The sequence below is a fragment of the Phaethon aethereus genome (genome assembly GCF_964289735.1).
Source record: "Phaethon aethereus genome assembly, chromosome: 14".
NCBI lineage: Eukaryota > Metazoa > Chordata > Aves > Phaethontiformes > Phaethontidae > Phaethon > Phaethon aethereus.
Genome location: NC_138590.1, coordinates 2,068,902 through 2,094,263, shown reverse-complemented (window position 1 = coordinate 2,094,263; position 25,362 = coordinate 2,068,902). Strand labels below are relative to the sequence as shown.

Below are 25,362 nucleotides of genomic sequence, written 5' to 3'. Positions count from 1 at the left end.
CAAAACAGAACATTTTTACATACAAAAGGAAAGGAAGATGTGCAGAAGACACAGGTCAAGAAGAGATGGATTACCGATGGGAAGAAGGAGCCCAGAGTCTGAATCTCATTTTGCTACTTCCTGCCCCTTTTTCACTCATCTACAGCCTTTTCTATCGGTTCGCTTTCTGGCACTCACCGCTCCTCCCAATTAAGTGCCACCGGAAAAGGCCATTAATATGCTACATATCACCTCTTCCAGATAGCTGGCGGAGAGGTTTAACAGCATCAGGCCTGGAAGCTCCCCGCAGAAGCCACCCCAGCACCCCCCCAGTTTCCCCCCATACCTCTCCCGCAGCACAGGCAGCGAGACAGCTCAGACACCTGCGTCCACGTTTCAAGTAGAAACTCCTGCGACGCTGGATGAAATGCTTTACAAAGCCACTTCGTGCACATCCCTTATTTCCATTAGTTCTGTACGTCTGCTAGGAAACCACAGCTGCCTGTTGAGCGCAGCACATCCTTGGAGAAGCACCATCCTGGTCACTGCCCGGCGCTCCCAGATTTCTCAGGTCCGCACCATCAGTGACAGCAGGGGCTCTAATTACTTACTGTAATTAATTACAGAGAAAACACTTTTATAATCCCTGTATGTTTGCCACGTTCATGAACTGTTTCTTAAGCACATGCTTGCGGCATCTGTAAGGGATGAGATGCTGGATGAACGCCTCCATGACCCACCGTGGCCATTCCCAATCGTGCCGCTTCTCTCAGGGGCTGCCTGCCTCGGGGCTGAAGGCAGCCGTGCTGCCTCTGCCCGCAAATAAAAAGTCTTGGTGGTATCAGGCTGGTTTTATCACCATTCTTTTGTCTTATTGTTGCACCTCCATACAAAGACCCTGCTGTGCAGAAGGTCAACAAGGACAAAGAGATGTCCTTCCTTTCCTGGGATTACAGAGGAAACAACGAGAGAGGAGTTTTGCCCTTAGAGCATGAGCAAACAACTCAAATTGCTGCTTTCTTCTGTCTCCCAGAGCACACGGACAAATACTGAGCAGGAAGGGCCTGATCCCCAAGCCACAGATATTTAGCTCTCAGCAGCAACTTGCACCAGTGTCTTCCAGAAACGCCTGAATGTGATGAATTGTTGAGAGACTGAATGAACAGTTAAAAAAAACTCAGCAAAATCAAAAACATTTCACATAAGACACTTCAGTTGGTTAGTTTATCTGACAAATCTTTTATATAATACTCCAAGCTATGCTAATAAATATCCTGCAATCCAACCTGTCAAAATGGTGATGTCTAAATATGACATCTTCTCCAACACAGATTTTGCTGAGCAGAGCAGGGACATCTGAAACGCTTTCAAGCTCGCTGAGGCTGAAGCCATTCCCAGTTCAACGCCCAGCGCTGCTGCTGGCAGCAAAGCCACCCTCGGGAAACCCCGAATTCACTGCACTGATACATCCCTGCACGAAGTGCCACCATCTCTGCTCTTGCCCAGGGTCTTTATGTGTCTCAAAGAAGCAGCACCGCTTTCCACTGGGCTTGAACCCTTTCCACAGGGTTCAATGGGCGCAGAGAAAGGGCCATTTCCATTCCAGTTTCTCATTTAGCAAGAGAGAAGGTACTTACTGGTGCTTGCTGGGCTACTGTTTTCCCATGGCTAATGTCAACAGAGATCACTGTGTGGACGCAGGGTGCTAAGGACCCTGCACAACCAGGATTATGGGGAGAATGCACCCACCATAAACCTTGGGAGAACTTTCTTTCTTGCATCCTATGATTTTTAATGCCAACCACTTGCTTGCTGCAGTAATGACCAGGTCTTTAAACACCATCCATCAGGCCTACAGGTCAAACTTTTGTTTATCTGAAAAGGAGTTTAGAGCCACTCTTTTGTCCTAGTGCTGAGAGGTCTTCTCTGTAATTTGATTCCCTTGGTAGATAGAAAGAAAACGTTTTAAAATTATGCCACAATCAAATCCCTCCTTCCGCAATTCGATCCGCAGCTAGCGGAGAACAAAGCGTTGCAAGGAAGGGGCTTTCCAGTACGTAATACTTGGTTAGACATGCAAAAACATCAGTTAAATTGGGACACTCAGTTGGACAACCACTTATGACTGCCAATTTAAACTGATCCAGCGCTCTCCCACTGTACTGGTATTTATGTTCTCTCAATTGATCAGCAAGCGCCAGGGGCCACGAGCCCGGTTTTTCACACCAGCGGCACCCCGCGAGCATCGGGCTCCTGCTCCTAACGCCTCTTGCCAAATCCACCCACTGCCTGCGCTTGGCTTCGCCTCCAGCTCCGGCAGCAGGAGAGAGGAAGGGGAGGGAGAAGCAGGCGAACATGGTGGTGACAGGCAACAGACCCTGGTTGACGCTGGCAGAACGGGTCCATTTAACTCACGCCTACCATCGCCAGTGGCCAGAAAGATTATTCTGCACGTAATCCAGCCCCATGCAGGGGCATGCACAGAGCCCAGCTAGCTGTCTGCCTAAAAACCCATCAAACCTCCACCCTCGCGTGGCAAGATAAACCACCGAGGATGAGAGCCAGCTGTCATGTGCAGCGCGGAGCTCGTCCTTCCCGCGAGGTGTCTGCCGCTTTCCGGGATGCTCCGAGATAGTAAGCAACGGAAGCGAAGGCGGATGCTAGCGAGGTGCCTGGGGAGGAAGACTCTTAGGGAAGGAGCGACGGGAGGGCTCGGGAGAGGACATATGGTGCCTCTCTGATGGGAGTCGCTGCTGTAGCATCTGTTGATATATCTTCCGCTGCTGCCAATATAGAAAAGCTTCATATGGCAAAGAGCTCCTCGCAACAAGTGCTTCTGCCCTTCCACCTCCCTCTCTGCAAAGGCTTCTCTCTCACTTGCACTGCAACAGCAGAAAATACACCAGGAAAAAAATAATAGCAGGGAAGGAGGAGGAAGGGTTACCCTTTTGTAAAATTGGCAAACACACACGTTTTCACTTTATAAGCAAACACTTATCTCCAGTTTCAAGCCAGTCACTTCTTATGCATTACCACACACCCTTGGTTACAGCATGATACATGTGCTTAGTGATTCAATACGAAGCGCTTAATTTATTTTCTCTTTTGATATTGGGCTTGATTCTGTCAATTGTAGCAGTTTCCCACAAAGGCCTGGGCAGCAGAAGGAAAGTGGAGGTTGAAGGTGTCCAGCTACACTCTGATTACTTCAGCTATCAAACGGCGTGCTGGGCTGCATGGACGCTGCAGTGACCTTTGTCTCACCATGTCGCCAAGTCAACATCCAAGAGAAAGTTTATTTACAAAGGCCAGTTTTAATCCCTCTCCAGCTCACCAAGTTATTCATCACCAAGCCTAAACTACTTCATAATGTCACTGCAATCTATTAAATAATTGTCATCCCACAGGTGTATTTGTTATACTAGAAAGCCCATCTGGGATGCTGACGGCTTATCTCCACTCAGAGAAGATCAATGCAGAACATAGGCAGAGAAGGGTGAGGGGGATGACCAGGAGAATTGAGAACCTGACAAAATGAACTGAGGATGATATTTACTCTGCCGAATTTTAGGCATCTAATACCTTTTTGGACCAGGCACCATTGGCTTCTTTACTATGACAGAGATTAGCACCTCCACATCATCAACCACAGCTGTCTTCCACATCTGTCACCCTCAGAGAGCCTCTCTTCCTCTCTCCAACAACTGTTGAGATGGCCACCACAGATGAACATAAGGGCAGAGCAAACCACCCCAAGAACCCAGCAACACAGAGGCATGGAAAGGACACAACTGCTCTCTAAGGAGGGATAATCTGTCAGGACCAATACCACGGTGAGAACCAGGAGGTCTAAGCTGGCCACGGTTAATCTGCAGGTGGTAATGAGGAGCTGAAGCCTAAGATTGTTCTACAGGAGGAAAAAGGGGCAAAAAAAGAAACTATTTTCAAGGGGAAGGCTGGTGAGAAGGGGTCTTCATAACTAGGTCTCAGCGATCTCTGTTTCTGTTCTCAGCTTGTGTGTTTATAACTCAATCAAGGCTGAAACTGAAAAGATAGACACATTCAACAGAGGAAAACCAAACTCCCTTCTCCAGCTATCACCAGGAGCGTTTCAGGACACGCTGTACTCCTGGCAAGGCATGCAACTTATTGACTCGGATTGCATCTCTACTCTATGCACGTCAGTTAGCTCATCACATGCTTTCACACCAGTGGTTGTGGTAACATCCCGGCACCAACGTTTCCCCGAGCCTAGAGCATCCCCCAGAGCCAAGAGAGCCCAGGTCTGCAGACGGTTGGACAACATTTCCCCGGTTCAACGCTGAGAGGTGCCTGATCTGAGCCGCCTGGCTGCGAGACTAGCAGAACATATTGGATAAACTCGTCTGCCAGCTACGCTGCCAAGCTATAGTGAGAACAAATTTGAATAATAAAAGCTGGAATAAGAAGATGCCTTGGAGAGAGCGTTGGTATAGTCCTTTCCTAAGCTTCAATTTAAAGCCTCATTTCTATAGCTAATGCAGTCGTAGGGAACATTAGCCTAATTTTTGTCAAAAGAACTTGTCAACGGTGCAGTGTTTAAGATAGACGCTAAGGACTTGTTTTATCTTGCAGATAGATTACTAAGGAAGAAAGTAGTTGTGCCACACTTGGTTCACAGGAAAATAAATTGACATTCTCCCTGGGCCTAATCAGGAGATGCTGTTTTATAACACTGCATGTGCAAGCAGTCTCACAGTTATCAGTGCACACACTGCAGCTGAGATCAGATCCAAATCCACCGTGGGGTTAGATACAGGAACCCACAGGGAGGTGCTTTAGATGGGCCATCACTGGAGATGGGCACCCAGGACACAGAGCCTGCCATTTCACTTCCAGAGATACTCGGTGAGACACTTGGCCCAACTCCTCATGGGTTGGGTCCTTCTACTGATGGTGTTCACCAGCTTAACCACAACCAGCAGACTACGATTTCAGGGCTAAGGGGAGAAAATTGATGGTAGAAGTAGAGAATTGGCTTTGCAGCCTCAGGGGTTCAGGTAGGAGGTCAAAAATCGAACGTGCCTAGCCTGATTTTTAGAGCTGCTCCACAGGCGAGTCAGCAGAAAGCAAAGAAAAGAGAGGCTGTACCCTGCACCTTTGGAAAAGAAAAAGAGTTTGCACAATCCTGCTCCCATCACACCCCGCATTAAAGAATTAAAACATGCCAAGGAGCCCGGGTGCATTAATATTGGCACAGCTTCACGCTTCCCGCATGCCGGCCTCAGAGTTGCGTTTGCAACAAGTCCAGGATAACAACGCTGGTGCCATGGCATAAAAGCTAGTCTGAGACTTGCAGCTTGCTCAGTGCAAAGTTGAAAATGCCCTTTTATTTGCAGTTGTCCCTTGGAAGCAACAGCAGAATAACCTTGGCTTTGGAATAGAAATCAGCTTGCGGAGGAAGCCTGTGTGAGCACGACCCCTGGGCTGCAGACTCGTGGGCAGGAGAGAGGCTCTGCGCCGCTACGGGTTCTGCACTCGCAGAAGAACTAAATCATTACAACAGCCAGAAGTGTCCCTCGGGAAGGAAATCCTCTCAAAGATAAATCAATAACTCAGAGTCATTTTAGCATGCAGCCAGGAGAATTTACATTGCCAGGAAGGCTGAGAGCTCTGCCACGGAGACAGAGCCACAGCATCATCAAAGGGCCCTGCAGCGGTCCCCTGCGCAAGAGCGCAGGCTCTGGGTATTTACTGCAAAGCCAGGAGCGTGGGTTCTGCCATGCTGGGACCTCTATGGACCCAAAACAGAACAGCAGCAGCAGGGATGTGGTACAGCAAAACTCCCTTGTGACAAACCTACCTTTCCCTGGCTGTGTCCCAGCTGCCCTCCTCCGCAGCAGCATGGCTGCTCTCTGCAGTCGTGGCAGCGCTGGCAAATGCTCCCGGATCTTACAGGGTTAGAGGCGTGTGAATACAAAGCACGAGTTAGAACAGGCACAGGAGTCCAGGGGGAGTGCTACAGCCACAGCCTTCCACCCCAGCCAGGGTTACAGGGGTTCCCACCAGCCAAACCACCCTCAGAATAAGGCGAGACAGTGATATGCTGCAGCACATGCTGTGATTAATGAGACTGCAATTTACCTAATTATATTAATGCAAAGTACACTTGGACCAATAAGTTCAAGGAAACTAATGACACTTTACAGCACAGTTCAAGACCGAGCAGTAACTCTAGCAGAAAGAAAAAAAAAAAGGACCCTAATTATTCAGTAGTTCTTCTCCTCCCAGATTCTCAGGGTCAGCTTGGAGGAGAAGGTGGCTTGAATTATATTTTCATTTCCAGAACATCAACAGAATTGCTAACTAAGTTCCAGCGGCAAGGTCAAAGCCTGCCCATAGTTATACACGCCATCCCCCTCCCGACTGCTGGCTCCAGCAAACAGCAGCACCGCTGGACCCAGGAAGATCTCAGGCTGCCCGCGTCCTCTACGAGCATGTCTAAAACACCCATACACTGTGCTGCTCCTCCAGAGACATGGTACCAGTGCCTCTGACATTTTTTTTTGCTCTGGTCCCCAGCATGGATGAATAAACTACAGCAAGTAATTCCTTAGAAGGTAGAACTGGCCTCCACGAAGCACATACGTGTCCAGGAGTTGAACTTTACTGAAGATAAGCTTGACAAGCAAACGCCCCAATCCAGCTGGCAGCAATTTACCATATATACCCAGACCACCTACATACTGCACATCGCTGCAACCAAAGCTGGCAGGTCAAGCAACAAACACATCCTTACCTGCCCGGAGAGCCCTGCTCACCACCCTGCTTCACAAGAGCTTGACACACGTACAAACCCTCCCTGCACAGAAAACTTCTGTTGCTGCTCTTTCTCCTTCATGCTTTTAGGACTTGCCATGTGCACACACACATACCCTCTTTAGCAGGCGCTCTTCCACTGCTGCAGCCCACCTGGAGTAACGGATGCATTTTGGAGTGCCTGTGCTGGCCACAGTTGTATCACTCCTCACCCTCTCCTTCGGTCCCAACAAGCCCTCAAATGGATCTGCCCATGCTCCATCCATGCTGACATGCTGCACATGGCTCTATCTGCAAATCTAACTCTACAGCAAGTACAGAGATCGCCTGTGTTTCCATATTATTTCATTGTGACTTGGACTCTGCACCTCTGAAACGCCAAGATCTGTTAGCAGAGCTGGTCCAAGGGGCAATGTCAGAGCTCATGCCAGCACTGATCCAAAGAGCTGAAGATGCATTATCACCACCTCAAACAAAACCAGGACAACCTGTTAGGCTCCTACGATGCAGAACACAAAGGTGTCCGAGAAGCCAGGGCAGAGCAACTCTGCAAAGACTACACAAAAAAGGAGACCTCACAAGCGTACCTCCGCATCCGATATAAAACCAAAATCGAAACCACAATTAAATGAACGGTCACAAGTTCAGTGTCTCAAGATTGCACTCACAGGCCACGAGCCGGCAAAGCTCTCCTGGTAGCTTCCAGGCTCAGCAGCAGCACCCTGCAAAAAGCCAACTCAGTGATGATCAGGAAGACACATATAAAGTAATCCATCACATGGCAATCTGCGTGCACCCAAATGTCCTGCAACACAATTAGAAATCAATAGCAAGGCGCAGAAATCCTCAACCACACGGCAAAATATAAAGAACACTTGTAATATTGATTTTAAAAGTGCCTCAGAGAAGACAGTTGCGAAGGAGCCTGAGAAAGCAAAGCAAAATGCTGGAATTGAAGTCTTTTTTCCCCTCAAAAAGACATTAATAATGGATATTCAATGCAAGAAGAAAAACTGAAACCCACACCAGATTCTCCTGGTAATAACAGCTTTCTGCAAAGCCCAACTATTAATGTAACAGGGACGTCCATCAATCAAGCACGCAGAAAATACTTCAAGAGCTAAAAAAGGAGCAAGCAAACATCTGCTTTTGGCAACTTAAATTTTGCCCTTAAGCACAAGAAACATAATAAATTACCCAAAGGCTGGGCTTGAACTCATTTTCTTCCATCCTGGAGAGCTAAATGATGAGCTCAGGGTAAAGGTACACAAGCATGCCACTGTGGTTTGTGCCTGACAAAAAAATGGGAGAAAGGGACACAATTTCATTTGGAGACTGAGGAACTCTTGAAAAATGCCAGTGCCGTTCTCAGCACCAAGGCAGCGAGCTCCCAACAGCAAACAAGTTTCAACACCTGCAGAGAAGGGACAGTGAACTATTCTTTGAGCCTTTAGGAACCACCTTTTTGTAATCAAGGAAGGTCTCATGAACCCTGCTCCACCTTCAACCATCCTCAGCCTGTCCAAGACTGTCCACACGCTGGAGCAGTACCAGGGTGGGATGACAAGACATGCAAACTTGCTCTGAGACAGCAATCACATCCCTCCTTGCTACGGCTCTTCTCCGCCCATTGCCACAGGCTTCCTGCAGGAAGCTGTGGAGATTAAGGCAGGTCTTCGGTGCTTGAGTTTCTCAGTGTTCTCATCAAGCAACGCTTCACATTTTGGGTTCATCCACCCAGACGAGCACTGACTGGGGTGCTAGCAGCAAACCTGAGAAAAGCTGGATTTACAACAAAAAACCCAGCTGCCAAAGAGAGTAATTGGGGTGCCCCTATGCCTCCAATATTTCTTCTTTTTTTAAACACAGTTGGTCAAAACAAGTGTTGGAGATAATGAACAGTATTTACTGATTCAACCAGAAGAAGCTGCAGGCATCGCTGCAACTAAGTCTTAATAAATTCTGAAGAGTGACACTATAAAATGGCATTATGGAAGTCTGTATTTATTGTCTCCCCATGCTTTCTGTATCCAAGGTGCCATAGCACACTTAATAACAGTTTTTCTCCCCGGCTGCCAGTGTTGCAAAACCTGCTTGACACTTTACAAGCTCACAGTTGGGGTTAAGCCCCCAGAAACACACACATCTCCACCAGATATAAAGCTTTGGTGGCATGAACAGGGATAAATGATTAAACCAGCGCTGCCCAGGCGACGCACGGGAGAGTACAGACTGTCTCTTTGTCTTTCAGGTGTGCTGGCTCCACAGGGCTCACTGTGATGCAGGAGAGTATTTTTGTCCCTCCTCTGCTGATGGAAGCTATGCAGACAAGGAGCAGACATTGAAGGAAGGCACCTTCATGCACAGCCACATTTCAGAGCAGAAGCTTGCCAAGAACGGCCAAGCATCACTGCCACGCAGTCCCCAGGAGCGCTGCTGGGCCGCACCACAGCCTGCGACAGCAGAGCAGCCCCACCAGTGAGCTCCTGCCCGGTGTTGCAGCAAGCTCTGTGCAACGCTTCGGGAGGTCCTCATGGAGAACCAGAGGTCTTCCAGTTCCTCATGCCAGAACTGTGGGAAATGTCCCCTTCCAGGGTTCCCAGCTCAGCTACCACTGCAAAGTGCACTTCACTGACCCCATATCTGGCTTTTAGACTGTGGATACAATCCTTCTCAAGTGCGGTTTTCATCGAGTGTCTTGTTTTACCTGTTTGTGTAGTATTCCTAAGACTGCAAGAAAATCACCTTTACACTCAGGCTGTACATGGGTAGTGCCTTGGGTTGTGGATGGATATTTGACAAGTATAAAGATGCTACTGTCCCACCCCTGCCTGCATCAGCTGCACTGCGAGGGGACAAAAGAAATCACATGAACCATCTCTAGTCCACTTCAGAAAAAAAACCCCCACAAAACCTAACAAAAACCCACACAGCAACCAGTTTATCAAGTATAGCAGAGAGCAAACAGTAAAGATAGCCAGCGTAGGTGGTTTGACCTAACATGAGGATCTTTGTTGGAGTGATGAAGGAGAGTGAATACATTTCCTCATAAAGCAGTTGCATTAACACCTCTGACGGCATAGCTCCATTTGGAAGCTCTTCCTGCTCTCCTGCTTGCCAGCAAAACCACGCTTTCCCCAAAGGCGGCAAGGCGAGGTACACGCTCTCTGCTGTCAGCAGCCTCGCTCTGCTCCTCCTTCAGCACATGTCCTTTCCACTTCAGGATGTCAGCCCGAAGTTTGGAGAGGACATGAAGGGATCAAACTGGGTGGAAAGATGATAAAACAGGCTCAGGTGAAAAGTCTTATCTGATCTTGTCTTATCTTCCAGCAAAGGCTCTGGTCCTGTCGGGAACCTTCATCCCAGACTCTGGCTCCTGGCTCCAGCCCTGCTGGGCCTCACAACTGCCCAGCAGCTGGTCTCCATCATCGCTTTCTGCTGCCTCTTTTCAGAGAGGTCCCCAGCAACTCTTCCCGTATTTGATCCGTTCATGTTTCAGCTGACGTTAGCAAGTGTCAGCATCACCACCAGGATTTGCAGCTCTCCGTGGAGCCCATCATGAGATGCTCTGTCTTAAGAAAAGGTACTGCCATACAGCGTCACAGACTGGTTGAGGTTGGAAAGCATCTCTGGAGATCACCCTATCCAAGCCCTGCTCAAGCGAAGTCACCTCCAGCAGGTTGCCCAGGACTGTGTCCAGTTGGGTTTTAAATGTCTCGTGGGATGGAGACTCCACAACCTCTCTGGTGGAGTTGACCTGCTCAAGTGTCCGATCACCCTACAGTAAAACAGGTTTTTCTATGTTTAAACAGTTTCTTCTATTTCAGTTCTTGCTGTCGAGTTCCTTCTGAAGGGCAGCACACCCATCGGGTGCAGCAGCCGCTCCTCCCAGCTTTGTTTCGTGTAGTCTGTAAATACCTGCACAATACCTGTAAAAACTTTCACAATTTGCCACCTCGTTACAGCTCCAGTTAATCGAGATACAGAGAGGTCTAATCATTTTTGCATATTACCGAGTGCAGAACAGTGAGATAACCGTAATTAGTAGCAACCTGGTTAGCAGGCTAAATGATAGTATAATTAATGAAGAACAGGTGGGCTTTGTTTCAAATAAGAAAAGCAGCACATTATATCAAAATGTAAATGCATCTTAAAACACAGTCTCGGTGATAACTTAAAGGTCCTTTTAGAAACACCACCAGACAGCAAACGGAAAGGTTTCGCTTGGGCTGAATGACAAATCCTAAAAATAAAACCTGGTCTGGGGTTAAAATGTAAATTGTTGATTAGATCTATTTATTCACACCCTGCAGTGACAGGAGAGACAGGCAACTTAATGTTTCTTCTTTTACTTTGCAGGATTGTAGGCACGTTCCTGTTATTGCCATTGCCGCTTGCAAGGTCTTTGCAACCCTGGGAGATCTCCAGCAGAAGAACAGAAGAAATACCAAGTGACAGCCTGCATCCATTAATTCAGTATTCAGATAACATCCTGTTGCAAGCGAATGACCCAAGCAAAACTTCCTGCAGTCTTAAGGAGCAGGCAGAAAATCAGGAGAGAGGAAAAAGAATCTCTGGACTGAAGAAAGATCTTTTGAATCAGACATGTTATCCTTAATTAGAATTTCCAACACCACCACGCTTACTCCTTCCAAAATGTAAACACATAATAAAAAAATTAAACTTGAATATAGTGTTGTACGAGTTCTTGCAATAAATGGAAATTAGTTCTCCAAAACATCAAGACAGACCTGAGGAGATTACATTTCTTTCCCAAGCTGGTAAAGCAGAGCTGGAAAAACATATATGTATATACACTCACACGTATATACACACACACACTTATTTTTTAACTCAGAAGCTTCCTTGAGATTCTAAAGGAAGATGTTTCGGTAAAGCAGAGACATTTCTTTCAGTGTGCGTTCAAGTAAGAACAAATGCAAAACAAGCTTCTAGACCTCAAGAAACATCAAATAGCTTTTTTAATTTACGTCCCAAACTCACTGCAGATTCTAAAATGAATGGAGGGCAGAGATCAGAGAAAACAACTCACTAAATCAGGACAACATGATGGATATTCAGAGTTTTCCTCAGAAGAGCAAGGTGCTTTTAAGCCAGAATGGAGAAGGCAGAACATGGCTCTGAAAAGGGGTTGTGGAAAAAAGAGGATCTGTTGCTAGTGTGACTCTATAAATAAATATATGGGGAAAATAAATAAATAAAAATAGCTGCAGCCACATCTGAGTAAGAGCACTAGTTTGCAGGCATGAATTGTGAAGGGCCAGAGTGAAATATTCCTCACAGGAGCCATTTGACTGTGTGCTGACTGCCCCTCAAAAAATCCGACTTTGTGCCTACCCACCTAAATTCATTTTTGTAGAAAATCTAGTAAGTGGGGTCTTGGCGTACATATAGCCCATGGGGGAGACTGCAGGAAGGAACGGCCAGAGCAAAACGGTGGGGAAAAATATTTTCTTCCTAATTATAAAAAAATAACGCTGTGAAACTGTGTTTTAGTGATGTACAGGATCTAGACAACACCAAAGAAAAGGAGGGTTTAGCTCCCAGAGCCAGGTGTTTTTTTAACAACTGTCAAACACACACCAGGGACCACAAGCTCCCAGGGCATACAGCCACATACGTGTCTTGGGAAAAGGTTCAGAAATGGGTCATTCTGGCCACAGGCTGTATGGCACTGTAGTTCTGCGTGGGCTAAGCAGCACTTCTGCGCCAAGAAATGTTCAATGAAGGCAGGCACTCTGGATGCGGAGTCAGCAATGCTAAAGGATGGATATGAAAGGAACTGAAAAGATGGTGCATCCCTGTGGGGACAAGGCAGACCACCTGCATCCATCACAGCCAACCTCAGCCAGCAAATGAGATAAAATACAGGAAAGCGGTCTGAAAACACGATGTCTGCATTATATTAATAGGTCAAAGATTAATTTATGAAATTACATAATAAAATTGCAAATGTAGAAAAACAAAATCAACTCTGCCGGAAGGCCTGATCTCTAGAGCTAACTGATAACCTCTCCAAGGGCGCATGGTCAAACACGTCCTGCAGCCCCACGAGCTACAGTGCTCTGCCATCATGCCACAGCCTGGGAAAATAATTCCCAAGCCAGGAAAACAGTTGCTCTGGGAGCCTTCTGTCACCCAAGGAGAGAGAAGGATGGCCTCGCAAGGGGATCAGGAGGTGCTGAGCTCTGCTGGCACAAGGAGGCTTCCCTTGCAGCAGCCTCTCCACCAAATGGCTGCAGCGGGCGCCAGATGATTTTTCTCATCATCATTTGTCTGATCCAGCATCCGTGATGGTGCTTTAGTGAATTCAAACACTTTCAGGGCCACTAAGCAACCTCCAGGGTTTCACGGGGATAGAGGTCCGACCCGTGACTAAGTAAGCCTTTTGGAAGGCTCGCCTCGCAAAACAACATCAGGCACCTGGAGTGTAAGGGAGTTGCTCTGATTATGTTTGGTCAAACCCGCAGAACCATTTAAGTGACCCTGGAACCCAAGTCACACTTTTTAAAAAACGCTTTCCCGTAACACCTGATACAACTGTGGGAGCAAAGGTCCTGGTCTGGCTTGCTTGCTCTGGAAGGAAGATGGGAGATACTCAGACTGGAAATTCAAGATAACCAAGGCTTGATGCACTCCCAAAATGTTTTCCAGGAGAGAAAACATTTTTCTTCCAAAGCACTGTTACAAGCTTGAAATAAATGCGCAGACTGTGAGATAAAGACAGAGATAAAAATAGGCCCGATATTAAATACCTCTCCTTTAATGAAGTTCATCTTTCTAAACAGTCACATGAAGGTTATTAATGTTACTACAGAAAATATAGCATGCTTGCACATAAAACCATAGCAAGATATTCCTCATCACCCAGCACACATTTAAGCATCTCTTAGCAGCTCACATGCTCATAGCATCCCTGGTTTGGCAGAAAGAAGATAAAAGAGAGAGATGAGAGATGTCCTCTCTGGGAAACAGTCTCCCTCCTTTCAAAGCACTTTTTCTGCTCCAAACAATGTAAATTTAACCATGTGAATGATTCCCACTGCTTACGTCTACTACACAGCCGATATACTTAATCTCTTCACCAATGCTACACTTACATTATAACAATACCAGCTAGAGCATCATTAAAGCTAAGTTCAAAAATATTTTGAAAAATACAGCCTAATTTCCTCTCATTGCACAAAAAAAGACGCTTGACTCTCAAACACCTCCATCATCTAGTTTACAACCACTTTATAACTAACCTGTAAAGACTGTGGGGTATGGAGTCATACACACAGCTAGCAGGAGTCATGGAATGTCTCATGTGAAAGTACATCATTACGCCCTTGTTTCAGTTATGCCTCACATCCAAGCCCATGGCTATGTGTTAGAGAAGCTGCAAACTTTTATCTCGGCTGCTCAGAAGTGCAATTAGTTTTTGGCGGTACATGCATCACCGCAGAAGACTTTATATAATCGGCTTACTTAATGAAACCAGTAACACCATAGCCAGTAAGGGACAGCATTCACCCTGATTCACCAAAAGCCCATCTCAGCCCCGCTCTGCTCCTAAACCTGCGCAATCCAAGTAGTAAATTTTGAGGGGTTTTTCTCACCAACACTGCTGCTGCCAGGATACCAGCAGTTCTTGAAGTGACTGAAAACAATTGGAACTTTTATCTGGGTTTGGCGGGGAGGAAAAATTGGCTCCTGGTTCACTTCATCGATACTAAACCCGACACCCTCACGGACATGCTGGGAAAACAACAACTGCAAAACTTCCCAGGTAGTGGAGAAGCAGATAGGAAAGACGGGAAAATAACCCTGTGAGCCAGACCGGTCCCTGGCCATGCTGAACATGCTCCGCTGAACGGCAGCTTCCCACCCGGCCCACCACTCCGAGCAGTGCTGCCTGGGACCGGGCACTGCCACCAACTCCTGCGACTCAGCTTAATTAAAATCTGCAAGTTAAGTGTGGAGCCCATTTCTGCCCAGTTCCCAGGAATGATTTAGTACCAGGAGCTATACAGTTCTGAGGTCTCACATTATTAAAATTTAAATATATATATACTGCGTTTACAACATGCTATGAAATATATACTCAAAACTGCATTACTACACTTGTCAAATTAGAGGAGGAGAGTCTTTTTTATAATGTGGGAGTCTGTCTTTTTTTTATGTGCACATTCAGTTACTGGCCTGTAAATTTCTGTTATTTGCTACTTTTCCCATTTCTTAGTGTGAATGACAAAGGGTCTGCAGCTCTGTCCTCTCCTGGAAAAGGTCAGTTTTGTGCCTAAGGGCCCAGCCCACTAACACTCACAACTGTTTCATGAGTGTTTTGACTATACGGTCCAAGGCTACGACACTCCCGGCATCACCTACACCAGCATCTTGTCGGGATGCTGGCAGCAGCTCACAGCGCCGCGGCCGGCCGGCCCGTGTCTGCCCCGCAGCCGGGAAGCTGTCCTGCTCACCTCGCAGCGCTCACCATGCAGCCCTTGTCTACACATTGAAGAGACGGCTTGACAAGGACCAGGTGTGCATCCCCGGTGGGAGCCCTCTGACTTTCCAGCTCTGGGAACCTGCCGGTAAAGAAAGTCCAAGCAGATAACGCAGAGCAATGCTGGAGACAGGTAACAGCACTGCCCTCATCTGCACAGCTGAGCCGGAGGGAAAGACACTCCTACAGACAGTATCGCCACGTCCAAAAGCTGGCATCCTTCAAACACGCCCTACTCAAATAGAGGTTTGAGATACCTCCTGACTGCACGCTCTCCGAGCATCTCTCAAGCAGTCCCAATCCTGCCCTCTTACCAACAACAGGCAGGGAAACTCTGCTATCCCTCTTACATGCAGCAGGAGTAAGGCACAGAGAATTTGCTTTATTTTACATATTTACATGTCTGCCCTCCAGTGCCCCACATCAGAGCCAGAAGCAGCACGTGAAGCTTCAGCCCTCACACTTTTGCCAGAGAAGACTTTCAGTGTAAGGAGGAATTAAGCACAAGCGTTAGGGAGAGCTGTGACGCCAAGGTGAGAAGTCAAAGAAAGCCCATGCGGGTGGGGAAGCTGAGAGAGGAGGGCATGAAGGCACACAGTAATAAACAGGAGGACAGGCACAAGATACATTTAACATATCAAAAGCCTCGTATGTGAGAGGTCAGATGGAAAACAAGCAGAGGGAGAGCTACTAGTGGCCATAACTCTACCTCCAAGCACTGAATGTTTGCAATTGCTCTCGAGACTGCCTGGGCTTTCCTATCTGTTGTAATCACCCTGCAGTTCTCGCTGTTGCTAGCCAGAGAAGATTACAATAATTCCACAGTCAAGATTTTTTTTTCCCCTTCTGCACATCAGTAACAAGTTATTTTATTAAAAAAACCTGGACAATAAGCATTTCATCTGGAATAAATGAGGTTTTTAAAATCCCATTTGTCTTCCCTCTTCACGCAAATCTGTGCTGATCTGATGAGGCTCCTATTTCCTGGATTACACCCGTCAAGCTTTGCAAAAATAAGCATACTCTGGTGGTTTAGTGCCGCATTTCACAGCCCTCTCTTGCCCGTGCTGACATAAATATTTCAGAGACCTGCACACAACTGTTTGAGTTAGGTCTAGGTCACCCAGAAGGCAACAGTTCGGACAGATTCATTAATTCAGCAAAGCAATTAGCAGGAGCCAGTGCAGCTCAAGACATCCCGGTGAACGGCAGGAGGAAGATACCCACTGAAAAGGTTTAAGGAAATCCTCGCCGGCCACCACATCACCCACACGGGCTGGGGGCAGGCCCTGGCACAGGACTCCTGAGCCAAAGGGATCCCTCCTGCCATTACCTTCTCCTCCCAGCTTTAAAAACTTCTTTTTGGCTTCAAGCAGTGCTGGCCACTGAAATCTCTTGAAAGACAAAGATTGGCAACGAAACTGGACTGAGTTATTCCCCATCCAGAGTCCTGCTCCTTCTAGCAACACCACAGCAAGTCCTTCAAAGCAGCTTCTGAAATTATCTCCCCAACATGAACATTTTCTTCGAGAACTGTGTTCCCATATGCGCAAAACCTTGTTTGTGCACCAAATGAGACAGGGGAAGACCTGAGACGAGTACGAACAGCAAAGATAGCTACTGACAGAGAAAGCAGCCCGAGGACCCTTGGAAGCTTCAGCCACAAGATATTTAAATGCTAAGCAATGTTTCATCAGCTCCCCGCTGAACGTAAGATGGTTTCATCTTTGCAGAAGCACTAACAACAGCGTGCTCACATCAACTTCGCTCTGGCAGTTTGATCAACAGCGGCAGTCATGGCTTCTTATTTTTTAACTGCAATATAATTAGGCACTTAGGAAAATGACTCTGAACAGTACAAACGCTACAGAGTAACTGCAGGTATCAGCACAGAGCTCTGCAAGCCAGAAGTTTAACCACAGCTAAAGGTACAGGCCAGCCGAGCTCTTGTCTCGCATGCTCTGCCCGGATAGATACTGAGACGTGCCACCCAAACCTGAGAGAGAGCCAATGCTGCAATATTTCAGTCACCAGTGCAAGAGTTTGCGCCATTTCTCCGGCCTGCAGGGAGCTGCTCTGGACCAAGGAAGTTTTTCTGTGCCCCACTGTTGGCTCCTCTCAAACGGAAAGCATTCAGAGTAGATCGCACATATTTTGATATTTCGGGAAGATGAGGCTCTAGCTTGGCCCATCTAGATTTGGAAACTGGGCACGTTAATTCCCAACTTCAAACTGTCAGCTGAGAAACTTGCCAGCATCAGGGAGCAGGAAAGTGCTGCTGCCACAGAGGTGGGCAGAGCCTGTCTGCAGCCCGGGCTCCCACAGCACTGGTCACTGCTAAGGAGATGACGATTAACCCCCTTTTTCCTTCCCTGTTAAACTGTTGCCTCTTACATTCTTTTTCTTCATCTTCACAGCAATGTCTTCTCAGAGGAGCCACTTCTGACCCTAACGTTGGGTGGAAAATCTGCTGCTCGGTGATGTGATTAAATGGTCAGAGCAACCTGACTTTCAATCATCACCAGGAATGCTGACAGAGGGAAACAAAGTGCCCAAATAACAAAAGTAGGTAATTCCCAGGAAATGAAGCATTCATGTGCTCTAGGATGTTGCGTGGCAGATTCGAGGTCACCTGGAAACGTGGAAGAAATGCTTTTATATACAGAATCCCCAAGAAAACTGTCAAATTGACAGAGAACACCATCAACACCGTCCAATCCTTCCATTCATCTCTGCCATCCCAAAGACTAAGGATCAGCCTTTGGTTGCCATAACCATCAGGCAAGATCACCTTGAAAAGCGGTAGGGTGTTTGTGTGTGCTGACAGAGTCACCTCCATGTGCCTGGAAGAGCAGCAACAAAAGCAGGTCACCTCTACTATGCTTCTCCAGAGAGCTTCCAACTCACAAGGGTACCTGGTAAAAATGCATTCAGAAAGGAAAAAAGGCATCAGAGGAAGCACAACTTAAAAAAAATTCTGCGCTTGTGGAGGAACAGATGTGTGACCATGAGAAATGATCTGACCACGGGCATGAACATCCAGAGGACGTTGCAATCCCCCTCGTTTAAACCCAAATAGCCTGCAAGTTCCTATGGATGCCAACCAAGAACAGAGCGAAAAGCCCTGCAGATGTCTTCATCGTTTCCTCAGATGATACCAAAAAAAGTAAAATAATGGAGGCACTGGGAGACTTTCCAAGGCGCACACATCCTTTCTGTCTAACCCAGCCACACCTGCACTATTTAGTGCCAAGTGAGAAAGAAGCGATGCCTAACAAAGTGTTAAAGGACTTTGTGAAGTCTCACCAACCTTCCCACAGCCTGTCACCTTCCCGGCTGGTTGGCAGAAGAGACAACTGATCTCCTTGCTCCCAGATCACAGGCAGCAGAGCTCTTAGGGTAACTGTCTCTCTGTGTTTGCATCCAGCTATCTCCAGCAGCTTGAAGCGTGCTCAACGTGCAAGAAAGTATTTGATCAAAATCCAGCTCACACGGTAGGCAGCGAAGGAACAACCGCACAAAGCAGCGTCACATATACAGTAACAATTTAATTTGGTGGAGGGATTTGACAGGTTACAGGTTGATGACACTGCTGCAGTCTCGGTGGAAATGTGGTTTGATGCAATTAGCAACAGGGAACTAGAAAAACAGCAGAGTAAAACTGGAAATACATGTATAAAAGATGAGCAGCTGTGGGACTGGACAGAAGTGTCAAAATCCTCTGTTGAGCTCAGAACAGGAACAAGATGAAACAAGAGCGCAGTGGGGAGAAATGCAACTCTGAGCTCCCTTCCACTAGTCAAAATTAAAGATCCAAATTTCAAATCAAAACATTTGCTTCCCCAGGAGTGACTGGCCCCATTTGCTGCAGGGATACAACGGAAGATGGTGCGGGGGCATCCCGGAGAGGCGGGCAGCAGAAAGCAAACTGCTGAGCACGGTGCTGTGGTTCACTTTGGTCCGTGCTGGGCGCACGCCAGCCAGCTAGGACTCCGCTTGGCTACACGCGAGTGAAATCACATCGGGAAAACGTGGGAAGATGCAGAACCACCGGATTAGACATGCTGCCAACACGTGCACCTCTGCTAAAGGACCGAAGGGCACATCCCTCGCACAGCCATGCTGGCTGCTTCCCTCGTCCTGGGGGTGAACACCCTCCCCAGCACAGACCAGGGCTAGCAAGGGGGAAACCCTCAAGGTCAGAGGCCACAAGGATGGGCTTGTAGAGGCAGCAGGTTCCCTTGCTTTGGTAATACATGTACTTCGGGTAATACCTCTGCTAAAAGTGCAAGTCACAGTCCATGCACAGGGTTTCACTTCAAAGAAACCCACAGGAGACAAAAACCCAGGCTGGCACCGGGAAGCCAAGGAAGACTCCTCTTTCTGACATGCTTCTATCCAAATCTGCATGCACACCTGGAATGAGGATCCGTAGCCACCAGACAATGAAACAGGACACCATTTAAGCCTTTCACAAGAGTAACTAAAATTTTTCTCCTCTGTGAATGCTGACAAGCTCCCCACTTCCACAAGCCCTTCGCTGCACATGCCTAACATGGAATTGCTATAAAAATAATGTGCAGCAAGACACCCGAGCAATGGAGAAGGTGCTTCTGAACAAAACTGGCAACGACGTTTATAATGACTGCAAGTATATACATATTCTGCTTCAACAAGGGTGGTGGGGATCTGTCAGTCTGAATACTAAGCAGGGACACCACACACCTTCCATACATAATAGTACAAAAATGGAATATAAGTATATATTGCAGCTCTGTGAAATCTAGGGGCTTTCGCTAGACGTTTATGTTATACAAAGATTTACATTTGGAAAAGTCATTCTGCTTTATCTGGCAGAAATTTCAAGACAAATGGATCCCATGTTTATTCATTCAATGATAATACTGAGCACAGGGTAAAGCTCTTTTAAATTCAGAGCACTTTATAAAAATTAATTACTACTTAGTTCACCCTTCTGAGGTGGGAAGGTATTACACCTGCATATACATGAGGACACCAAAGCACAAGTGGATTAAATACTTTGTCCAAGACCCCAGAGACAGGCTTACTGATCATCCTAATAGCTGAAAAATGTGTGCACACATGCATCTGTGTGTGTGTTTAAATGGGCTTATCCTCTCCAGAGCCTTTCCCAGCACACGGGTTTTTGCAGGGAAGCCAGCCTGCTCAGTTGGTGTTTTCTCACCATACATGTCCCACACACATCTAATAAAAGATACCAAGCCAAAAAAAGGGAAGAGATTTTTTTTGTGGGATGTACGAATGGGGATAAAAGCTGGATTTCAAACAGCCAAGGAACAGAAAAACCCATTGTTAAAAAGCTGTGTAGTGTTACATTGACGATCCTTAATCAGATTGCCACTGAGCAGCATTTCACCAGCCCACACCAGCGCACAGCAGACCTGGGATACCACATGGCAGCAAATGTTATAAAATTTGTCCCTTGACAAGCGTACAAAGAGAGAAAGGGCTTTTGAGCTAGTGACAGAGACACATCAGCACCTGCAATGTGACTGGCAGCCCACTCGACCTGCTCCAGAACTGAAAGCACTTTCAGCAACCGCTTCCATTGCCAGCCAGTTCGGTGATGGTCTCCTGGCCCTGTGCTGGGCCACTGGGCCCATACCTCTTTGTCTGAACACCGGCGAAGGAATATATTGTCATGGGAACAAACAAGTATTTTGAGTTTCTGCAAGGCTTCTGTCAGTGCTGTCAGGTGGGGTTTCAGAGGGACACTATAATTAGTCATCGGCATGTTACCTGGACGGATGGTTTGCCACTGATGTGTGGGGTAAAACACTTCCAGGTCTTCAGGATCAGCATCATCTTCTGTCATCAGCTCCTTCCCGCTGTCATCTTTTATGTCGCTCTCTTCTATTTTTGTAAGGGCAAACTCCTTTCAGATAGAAGAGATTCAGCTCATTAGCAATTGCATCTGGGTAATTTAGTGCCGGCTGAGAATACAAAATTTTTTCCCTCGCCAGCAGTTTTTTTTTTTTTTTTTTGACATCCGAGATTCTTTCCACATGGTTAAATTTAGATTTAAAGTATATTAAAGGTTAAACATGCATAACTAGCATGACATTTGTGCTGAACAAAGCAACGCAGTTTATTTCCTATTCCAGTGCAGGCTGCAGGTTTAAAACAAGCTTTTGCAGAGCCTCACCTGTATTACAGTCAGAGCCAGAAGCCTTGACTATTACTAGGGTTGTGTAACGTCGTAAGACCCTGCTTTCCCTTGCCTAAAAATATGTCAAACTTAACATTTTCAGCTGAAATTTTCCACACGAGTGGAACGCCTCAAGCATTGGTTTTTGGTGTTTTTTTTCTTAAATGCACTTATTTCAGGCGTGGAGAAGATTTCAGCTAAAATAGTTCAGCTATTTCCAAAATAGGACACAGGGAAAACACATCGAATTGCCCACATGATAAAACCGCGAGCATCCTTTTCTCCACCCATTCCCGGTGTCCTCCAAGTCTTTTAAAACAATGAGGCAGCAATTTAATCACCACCTACACTGCAAGAGCAGCACGTGAATGGCAGAGGTGTGGTAGATCATTTAGCACGAGCCATACGACATTACGCAAAGGAAAAAATGAGGAGGAAAAGCAGGAAAAAAAAAATCCTTGCTGGGAGGGAAACCTCGCTGTTCACTGGCAAGTCTCCCTAGAGAGCTGGTGGGAGTCATGTAAAACTGCAATGGATAAAATCGCTGTGAGTGTGTAGTCAGTAACAACCTCGTACTATCTCACACCAGGCTATTAGCTGCTCAGGAAGCAGGTCTGTGCTATTCTGGTTTTCACAGGAACAGATAAGCTGGTCCAGACTAATCGTTCAGACAGCTCAGTTTCTGCTGCAAGGAGTATTATCAGGTTCTGATATCGCCAAGAACAACACCATTGAATAATTTCAAATAACCAGCCTGTAGGGAAAGATTATTCCTAATTGTTGGCAATTAGAATAAGAGTTACAGCTCACTTCATGAAGTGTTTTGATATTAATTCTTAGAATGTTTTCACAGGGGGGAAAAAAAAAAAGTCAATTAAGAGGTTAACTGGAAATTTTAGGCCACGTTCTGCCTTCACTTTTTCCACTCCTTGGAAAAAATGCATGCAGATTTTCTGGCAGAATCTGGGTGCTTTGCATATAAATATCCATTATCCAGCCTAGGAGAGTGTCTCTGAGCAAGAGAAACGTCAGCCTGAGCAAAACACATACAATTAGCAACAAAAGTGGTAATCCATAAAGATGGTTGACAAACCTATAGAATGTTTTTACTTTATCTGTCAAAAGGGATTGAAATTTCAGAAACGCACTGGAAAACAGAGCTTAACTCCTGCTTTCATTTAGCGCACCAGAGGTTTGAAATTGTTAAAATTATGATAAATGGTTAAAGCTCAGTAACAATCATAAACATAAAAAGCCAGGTTCTACTGATGAAAATCAATGTTAACATTTTCTGAGCCAAGACTCCATAGGACTAAAATAAATGAGTCAGAGCAGTTATTACTTAGCTTATTTACATTGCTGTATTATTATCCAAGAGGGACTTAACGATAGAGGCCACTGTAAATTTACCAACAGGCCTCCAAGTGTTGTATCCATTGAAACACATAATGGAGATAGCTGATGTTTACCAGCTCTGCTCAAGGGAAGTGCCATGGTCTAAATGTTCGGTAAGGATAAAAGGATGTGACTTAGTCCATTTAAATGTTACTGCCACTGCTTGGCCCACAGTTGCTTTACAATACCCTGTTTTCATTAGCATTTCTGGCAAAAATGGGCAACAACATACAAGCAATTCTTCATTTATGCAGAAATTAGGCAGAATCCTTTTCGGTTTTCATAATTAAAATGGTCAAGGGAAAGATGTTTTCTAAAGAACAATGGAAATTTCCTTAAGGGCATAAAACCTCCTTGCTTTATCAGGCTGAAATCAACTGCAATAAGCTGAAAAGCCTCAGCAGGGAGGGTTTGAGACAATCTGCAGTCTGTTTGCAATAAAGGAGAGACATGGCCACCATGGAGTCGTTGTAGGGGGAGGGCAGGAAAAGATGATGGGAGTGTTAACCACCCACTGCATTAATCCTCTCTGAACCTTGGTGTCAGGCTGCCTCCCAATTCGGGCTCATTTCACTGTGTGGTTGTCCCAGTGCTTGTTCTCCAGCTGAGGTGACTGTGCTCTATTTCCAGCCTTCTCCCCTCCCTCCCTGAAATAAAGACAAATTCTCTCATCCTTACACGACTCCAGGTGGGCCCGAGGCACTGGCCTACAGTGCTTATACTGTAATCTGTCCCTTTCTATTCGCTCTGAGTAATAGCGCAGCCCCCAAACAGCCGCATCACACAACCAACGACCAGCAAGCTGCAATGCGAAGGCAGGAGCGAGTGTCCAGGGACATGGGGTCCAGTGATCCCCTACACCAGTGTTCCTGGGGAACCCCCTGTTTTAAGCCACAGCATTAATTAAACTAAAAAAACCACCACACTACTGGTCAAGTTTCCTCAAGGAAGCTTTCCAGGTCTGTTCATCTAGCAGGGCCCGGCACCTGGGGCTCAGCAGCAGAATCCAAACCGGGGGAGTTTTGCACGCCTGTACAAGTGCAAAGGGGCAGACAGCAGCCACTCACCTCAACTGCAGCTTCAAAATAGCACTGCAAGAAGCAAAATCCATGCACGTAGAATGCAAGGACTTGAGAGGATGCTCATCTAAGCCTGACTCACTTGTGGTGACTAAGCAGAGGCACAGCTAGGAACCTAATCGAGGACAACTCTTCCCTTCTTCTTGCCACTAGACCACATAATTAGCTTTGCCTCTTACCACAGGGGGGAATGTGTGACAACTCCAAATAGAAAAAGTGACACCGAGCAAACAAGAGAGCTGCCCGTTCCCATTGCAAACCCTTTGGATCGAGCACATTCTGGATTTCCTGGGGGAGGCAAGCAGGCTTAAGAAAGAAGCCCTTCTGAAATGTTATTGAAGATCCACTGTCAAGGTGAGGTGATTCACCAACTGCTTCAACACCCTACTTGGCCCTACTGAGGTTATCGGGTAAGGCTGTCGCCCCACCAGAGACACCGGTGGCTGAACAGCCCTTAGGGAACGCGGCTCAGCCAGAGCAGCCAACACTTACGGGAACTCTGTCGCTTAGGCTTGACCGAGGAAACACTGCAGAAACCACCAAGAGCAGCAGGTTGACTTTGGCAGCAGTGGAGAGGAGACCAGCCCAGTGAGACATTGCCACCAGCCTAAAATGCAAAGGAAAACAAAACCAACAATATTTTAGTCCACGTTTTCACAGGTTTCAGCATTCTTTACATGGCATTTTGCAGCACAGCATGGGTTCAGGGGTGTGACACCGCAGGAAACACACCACCTTGAGGTGTTAGCACATGGGTCTCATGGGGGGGGGGGCAGCCAAGAGCAAAGGGTGCCAATTTTTACTGCTAATGGAGTTTGTGACAGGTAACGACAAAGTAGCATCTATTGATCCCGCAGGGGCTTATATCTCCCCTGGAAAATATGAAGAGACCTGCAAGTCTTGTTTGAAATCACTGTGTTAGTTCCATGGATGACAACTACAGGGGAAAATAAAAGTCAGTGCAATCCTGTGAAGGCTTTTTACGCCTGTGCCTCATTTTAAGCACAGAAGTGGCTGTGTTAATTCAAATTAAACCAAACTACTACCCATCAAAGGATCAGAGGTTTATCTAAATCCATATGTATTTTCTTCTTGAAGAAAACAACATTTTGCAGAGGTCAAGAAGGTTTACTTGGTGGTTCCTACAGCGCAAGGCTTTCCCCGCTGCACAGAGCGCCGCCTCACTCGAACCATGAGCCCAGGAGCTGGCAGTGGTCCACGAAGCAGTCCCATGGCATACAGCCACCCCGACCCACCACAGACGACCTACTGAACAAGAGAGGTGGGAAAAAAGAAGGGTTCTGCTCTTGCGGCTGCCAGTCACCCTGGTACAGAGCTCGTATCCCCACCGCTACGTGTGTAACCATGCTCACGCACACGCGTGCCCCCACTGCCTCACAACACGAGGCTTT

The 25,362-nt window shown here is 46.7% G+C and overlaps 1 protein-coding gene across 1 annotated transcript in view; it reads right to left on the bottom strand.

Moving 5' to 3' along the window:
- SIL1 (SIL1 nucleotide exchange factor) overlaps positions 1–24,547 on the bottom strand; it is a gene marked incomplete at its 5' end in the record, with an annotated part of 79,912 nt that extends 55,365 nt beyond the window's left edge. Inside the window, 2 exons of the mRNA XM_082006451.1 lie at positions 21,068–21,203; positions 24,443–24,547. Coding sequence (XP_081862577.1) covers positions 21,068–21,203; positions 24,443–24,547 — 241 coding nt within the window. The remainder of the gene's footprint in view (positions 1–21,067; positions 21,204–24,442) is intronic.
- Positions 24,548–25,362: the final 815 nt, after the last annotated feature.